Raw genomic sequence first — 7,086 nt, 5'->3', positions numbered from 1 at the left:
GTAAGCACTGGTATGCGCCAGTAAACACACAAGGCAATCCAAAACAAAGTTGTGCTGTGTGTAGTCTGTTTCCCTGGTCTGGGCCTCATGTCAACATGATCTCTAATCATCTCTTATAAATCTACAGCACTTTAATATGACTATACAAATATAGGTAGAATATAAAATATGGATCTGAAAGTTAAAAATCATTAACAAAATAAATTACGTTCTTTGTACGTGCGCACGCTCTTGGATACAAGTTTCCTTTTTGCCTCAATATTGTTTATGTTTCCTCAAAGACTTTTCCTCTAAGAAGACAAGGAGGAAAATATATCCTTGCTTTTTGTTGAGCAAAAATATTTAACGCCTGAATCTGTGCAGCAGATTATAATCCAAACATCCTCCATTTATTTTCAAATTATTTTAATGAACGCACACCATTAATGACCAAATTCTAAATCTCAGAGGGGCTGATCATAACGGAGGCCTGTTTACCTCTCACACAAAACTAACACGGGGCCAGACTGAGTGTAAAATATCACCCGCCTGTATTCAAGTCTGTAAGAAACGAGGCGTAACTTTAACTCACATAAAATGACAATTTATTAAACAAACAAACAAATCCTTCAAAAATACGTTTCAACAAATGAAGAATCTTTGAAATAGTACGTCGATATACACGTTCCTTTTTTAACTTTTATAATGGAACATAGGTTTTGGACAATTAAGGCAATTCAATTTAGAAACACTTTTTTGGTGTTTGGTCCATAATATCCGGCTACAGTTTAGAAATAAATTACTATATGCAATTTACACGACCATGAAAACTGACATATATTTAACATAATCACATAAAGCCACAGAAGCAAAGAGAGACTTACGTGTTATTTGCAGTAACACTGTTCTTTAGAAAAACCAAGATCAAGTCTTTTCTGTTTTTGTTTTCTGTCTCATATTAGTCCATATTGTGTGGGCAGTTAAGAGGGGGGAGGGGGGGAGGTTGAATTCAACTAAAAGAGTTCAAACACCGTGGAGAAAATACTGAGCATGTTTTTTTTTTTTTTTTTTTTGGTCAGAACTTGCTGCAGTCATATACGAAAGCTCCCGAAGTGCGATAGATGGACTGGCTCGGTGGGAATGACATCTGACAGCTGTTATTCCCATTCACCGGTGAATTATTCAAGCCAATTCTTTGGGATTCAAACATCTCTCGGACTGAATGGAAGTTCTGCTGCTGTGCTGGGTAAGCTGCGCCCAGATGGCCCAGGTCTCCGGCCTGGTTGAGGTACCATGAGGTCAGCCTCCCTTGGTGGGGATGGTGGCCCTCCTGCCCAGAGTTTAGATTACCGTGGGTCAGGGAGGATGAGGTGGTAGTGACTGAGTAATCTGGCAACGTTTCGTCCACGGTGGTACTCGGTGCCAAGTGGCTAGATCTGTCCCCGGCGTACAAGCTCATGGCTTGCATGTTACAATGATAGGTTGCATTGGAGGTAGTGGAGATGGAGTTTTGGTTACAAGGGGAACTATAGACAGATGTCTGACTTGGAGAATAGTTTAAGGACAAAGACGGTGTTATACCTGTCCTGCTGGAGGCGGTGAGGCTGGGGGTGAGCTCAGTGGCCCCTTGTGGGGACCCCCGGAGGGAGGTCATGATATTGTCTACGCTGAAGCCCTGCGTCGAGGCCTGGCCATGGTGTTGGTGGTGCTCAGAGCTGTCCATGCCGATGGACCTACTGGAGGGGATGCTGTGAGGGCTCCCACTGGACATACTGCTGCTGTCCGGGCTCTCGATTTTGGGCACGGTGCTCAAAGAAGGCGAGTCGGCCTGCGGTGGTGTCACAGACCCGTTCTCTGTCTTAATATCCTGGATCCTCACAGGCTGGGAGCCCTGCACCGACTGCTCCTGCTCCCGGCCTTGCTGCCTCGGCGGCACGTCCTTCTGCAGTCGCTCTTCTTTCTCTTTCATCACGTCCTTCTTTTTGAACCGCCGCCTCCTCCTCAAGAAGCTCCCGTTTTCAAACATGTTGTAAGAGTCTGGGTCCAGGGTCCAGTAGCTGCCTTTACCGGGTTTTTTATCATCACGGGGCACCTTGACAAAACACTCATTCAGGGACAGATTGTGTCTGATGCTGTTCTGCCAGCCCTGCTTGTTGTCTCGGTAAAATGGAAACCTCTCCATGATAAACTGGTAAATCCCATTTAGGGTCACCTTCTTGTCAGGCGAGTTTTGGATAGCCATAGTGATGAGCGCAATGTAACTATAGGGGGGTTTGACCATATCCTTGGGCTGGGGTTGGGGTGTGTATGGTCCATAAGCCCGGGCCATGCTGGCAGGGTATTGGTCATGAGCCGCATGAGAGTACATGTTCATAGGTGCTGGCATCCCTGTGTATCCCCCTCCGGCAGCGGCCCGGTAGTAGCTCGGGTCGCTGCTGATGTACGGCACGACGCCCAGTGAGTTGGGACTGGAGACGGAGTAACGAGCCTGCATGTCTTCACTTTGATCCGGCGAAAATAAAGCTCCAAAATAGGCAGACGGAGAGCTCCACTTCTCCCTCCTCTGAGTGCTGAGGTGTTCAAATCACAGTTCCCGACTACTCACTTAAAAAAAAGCAAGAAAGACAAAAGTCTACCAGCAGTGCAGCGTGCAGGATCTCAGCCGTGTTTAAGCCGTCCCCATCTCTGTGTCTCTATGAAACGCACATTGAAAAAGTTCTGAACTTTGGACATCCGTCACCACACAGGACTTTTGCGCAGTTAAATTCTTTCCTCCTTTTTGCTGCCAGAGGAGCTCCTCCCCGAAAAGAGCACGAGTCGTCCAATGGGAAGTGAGGCCGTGCAGAGCGAGCAGAAGGCTCCTGGCCACACTCTGAGCTTTTAGAAAAAGGAGAGGAGGTGTCGGTAACTCCCAGCCCACTCCAGCCAAGACTTCAGACGTGACAGAGCAACTCACATGTACACAATCAGATCATGGAGTGCATCACACTTAGTTGCAGAAGAGTCATCCTTTGTCAGAACTGCAGTTGTGTTAAGAAAAGAAAATTAGATGACTTATCTTTTACATTTGCAAGTTAAATAATCACATATTAATCTGGGTATTATAACATTAAATTGATTCTGATATTTATCTAGAAAAATCCAAATTTGCTCAAGGCAGTGCTTTTATTTGTCGCCCATAATAAGAATATTTATTCATTCCAGTTTTTTTCTCTTTCATTTTTTTTGAAAAGAGTGGATAGCAGCACCAATAAACCAAATGGCGTGATTAAAGTTCGCTTTTACGTCCGCAAAAGTGCATTTTATTGGTTGAAAGACTCGACACTGGCTGCGAGATCAAAGCAGCACAGGGCTTCGCATCACTGGCGGTGGGCGGTTAAGTGCGATCTCATTACAGCGGGAATTAAGACAGTTTGGGCTGCGTGAGGCCAGAGATGTGAGAGTTTATTCAAGAGAAGGATTTAAAGACATGCAGGGAACCAAATGGGACGACAACGACACCTTACACGTTGGGTTTTTCATTAAAATGTTTGTTGGGTTGAGAACTGATTGTCACTTTAACTGAAACTGGACTATTAATGTAATATTTTTAGTATTAATGTACAATTATTTACAGCCATATATTATGTTTTCATCACACAGATGTAACTCATTTATTCATTTTTCTAGTAAAAAAAAATATCCGGGGAGATTACAATGTATTTGATAGCAAACCACATAATTTGCCACCATTCAGTCATTTTTAAGTCTGAGGTTTGTTAGGAAAATAGAAAATTTTAAAAGGCGTTTTTCTCCAAAGCTATAAAGAAAAATCCTCAATAAATCGACTCAGAAGGCCTCTGTATCGCCGTGCTGTCAGAGGCGACTGTGCATGAAATTGTTAATGGTCATTGTGAGGCAAAGTTACAGTCCCAATATCGATGTAATCCTTTGCAGGTCGTCTTAATTAAATGTCCGTGCAGTGGCCTGGTGCTCCGCGGGTTTCTCCTTACATGGACCCGGGCATGAACTTTTTCCACCGCCCTGGGCTGTTTACACAATTCACGACGGGCCTTTTACTTAATACCATGGCCTGCCCACCTAGTCCCCCCGAACTCTTTATTAGTTAAGGGAAGCACAGTGAAAAACATGAATATGTGCCAAAATAATAAACAAAACATTTTTTGGCTGTTACCTGTTTTCTCTCTGTTATTACGATGTAATGAGGGCAGCGTTATTATTAGAAATAAATGTTATAGCTTTCTGGAGATGTAAACACCTGTTTTAATGTCATTTGCTCTACAATTTAATTACATTTTAATGTAATTTTATTTTTATTTGTCGTTTCATCTATTTGTGACTTTGTACCAACACACGTCATCTTTTCTTTCATTATAAGTTTTACAATGAAAAGTGCAACAAAAGGTCATAATAAAATGAATAACAAATAATCAAACAATTGTAATATAGATTTACTGTATTATAATAACATAAAGCCAAGTTCAAATGTGTAATGAAGTAATAGCCTATAGTGCAGTATATTATACATATATATATATATTATTAACATCAAATACTGATGTTAACCTAAAAAAAGTGAGTTAAAATCCAACTCACAATGATGCTGACATTATAAAGAGAGAGAGAGAGAGAGAGAGAGAGAGAGAGAGAGAGAGAGAGAGAGAGAGAGAGAGAGAGAGAGAGAGACAGAGAGAGAGACAGAGAGAGATGAGCCTTTTCAAAGTTTATCATAACTATGAATTTGGCTCCCTCTGGAGTTCAGAGGGGGTAACTTTTTGCTATTTTTCTTTATATACTGTAGGTTGTTGTATCTTAATTATAGCTGTTTATTATAAACCCTAATGAAGCCACTTATTTGATGACCACCAATCATTCCAAACCATAACTTTCATCAAAATCAAAATACATTGCACACACTGATGTGCTCCTCCCTGTGTGTGTGTTCTTTAAGAAGAAAATTGTTATACCAGAACTTTAAAACCTCTGGTGACAAATAACAGATGTTTTGTTCAGTTGTGTCAAGATCATAAAGTATGTAAATGAGAAACACAACTGACATTAATTTCATTACACCTACTAATGTGTGTGTGTGTGTGTGTGCGTGCGTGTGTGTGTGTGCGTGGGTGTGTGGTGTACGTGTGTGTGTGTGTGTGTGGTGTGTGTGTGTGTGTGTGTGTGTGTGGTGTGTGTGTGTGTGTGTGTGTGTGTGTGTGTGTGTGTGTGGTGTGTGTGTGGTGTGTGTGTGTGTGTGTGTGTGTGTGTGTACCAGGTATTACTCAATTACTCATGTTATGGGGACATAGCGGACTCACCTACATTCTGGGGACTAAAAGCAATATCGTATATCATTAAATTAAGGGTTAGGTTTAGGCAAGTAGTAGTTAGGGCTTGTGTAAGTCTCCAGGAAATGAATGTAAGTCAATGCAATGTCCTCTGAAGCGATGGAAACATGACTGCGTGTGTGTGTGTGTGTGTGTGTGTGTGTGTGTGTGTGTGTGTGTGTGTGTGTGTGTGTGTGTGTGTGTGTGTGTGTGTGTGTGTGGTATGTGTGTATGTACTTGTGAACCTTGGGAGTGGGGATGTTTTTTGAGGACATTTTGGCCCGTCCTCTCTTTCAGACAAACTTTCAAAAGACTTGTTGTTAAGGTTAAGTTTAGAATTAGGTTTAGATCCAGTTTAGAGTAATTGTTGGGGTTAGGCATTTAGTTGTGATGATTAAAGTTGTGGTAAGGGGCTAGGGAATGCATTATGTCAGTGTGGGTCCTCACAAGTACAAACGTGTGTGTGCGTGTGTGTGTGTGTTTGGGTGTGTGTGGTGATGGCTAGTTGAGCTATTTTACCATCAGGAGCTTCTAAAAAGGACAAAGGGTGCAGAACATTTATTATACACTGCTGCCACCTTATGGTCTACTTCAGTACTACAGTTGTCGTCTGACTGGACAAAAGCAATATAAAGAGGTTATCAGAAAAGGGAAAACCATGACCTTGAATATTGAGATTCACTATCAGAATGCTACCTGGTAAGTAGGCAAATAGTAAAATTGTATATGGTGTATTTTATAAACTACATACAATTTTAATATTTCATCAGTTTGGTTCATGCCAGGAAAAGATTTAGTTCATGACAATAGTGGTAGTCTGTCAGGAGATTACATACAATAGCAGCCTGTCATTGCAAACAGTCTTTCTGTGGTGTAATTTAATTGAAAAGCTGACAAAAACTTGTTGGCACTCCATTCAGGATACACTTATGGTGTAATAAACATATAGTAAACTTTGATTGGCCATTAAAAGGATAAAACCTTTCCATTGTCTGCCTCAATCGTCTAGAGTTGAGTATACGAACAGATAATGTGGATGCATTCACTAACCTAGTATTCATGACATCAGTGAATGCCGTTTTTTCAGTAAACCAAGTGAAGATGACCAAAACCTTACCATCACCAACCCAAATATGTAATTTACCCCAGAAATGTAATTTGTCATAAGCTTAACCAACATGACCGATAATAAGCATAACTGGACTACAATTGAAGAAATAGGTGGATGCAGACAAATTTCCATACTTGAAAAAATATACTACTTTGCAGTTTTCATGCAAAAAGTCAGGGCTTTCACTTTTCATTATATTTGTTATGAACATTTTCATAGCATTTGTATGAAGTTGCAGCTTTTTAATCAGATTTAATGGGCATGAAATCAATTACAAGTTAATATGGTTTTAATGTAAACTCATGCATCTGAAACTAGGCCCCCGCAGTGTTCATATAAATTATTTTAATTCAGTGCATTAAAATAAAGTCGCCACAATTCATGGTGTGCACTTTACAGTTGCTGTTGTTGAACCACCTGTGCACTACACTGTAAAAAAAAATATGAGTGTGCTTTTACACATACCCTTTTAATACATACCTTGATTTATATGTGCAAGCATCTGTCACCATCATCCTCTCCCAATCTCTTCTTCATTTACTCCTCTCGGTCATTGCTTGGACAGCAATGATGTCCAGGAATCTGAGTATGCAGACCGTTGATGGAGAATGTTGATCATTATACAGTGTACCTAAATGTTTATCTTTATTTGTTAATGTGCTTTACTTCAAGTAA

General features: G+C 41.0%; 1 protein-coding gene across 1 annotated transcript; it reads right to left on the bottom strand.

Annotated features, from left to right (window-relative positions):
• Positions 1-978: 978 nt before the first annotated feature.
• foxc1a (forkhead box C1a) lies at positions 979-2,778 on the bottom strand. The gene has a single exon (XM_067606005.1). It carries the CDS (start codon positions 2,471-2,473, stop codon positions 1,055-1,057), a length of 1,419 nt encoding a protein of 472 aa, XP_067462106.1. The 5' UTR covers positions 2,474-2,778; the 3' UTR covers positions 979-1,054.
• Positions 2,779-7,086: the final 4,308 nt, after the last annotated feature.

This window comes from Thunnus thynnus, chromosome 12 (assembly GCF_963924715.1).
Source record: "Thunnus thynnus chromosome 12, fThuThy2.1, whole genome shotgun sequence".
Lineage (NCBI taxonomy): Eukaryota > Metazoa > Chordata > Actinopteri > Scombriformes > Scombridae > Thunnus > Thunnus thynnus.
The sequence above is the reverse complement of the archived record's forward strand: the minus strand, read 5'-3'. Positions and strand labels throughout refer to the sequence as shown.

Bases quoted from the DNA above. Each gene is read 5' to 3' on its own strand.
- foxc1a (XM_067606005.1), bottom strand. From the start codon at position 2,473: ATGCAGGCTCGTTACTCCGTCTCCAGTCCCAACTCACTGGGCGTCGTG.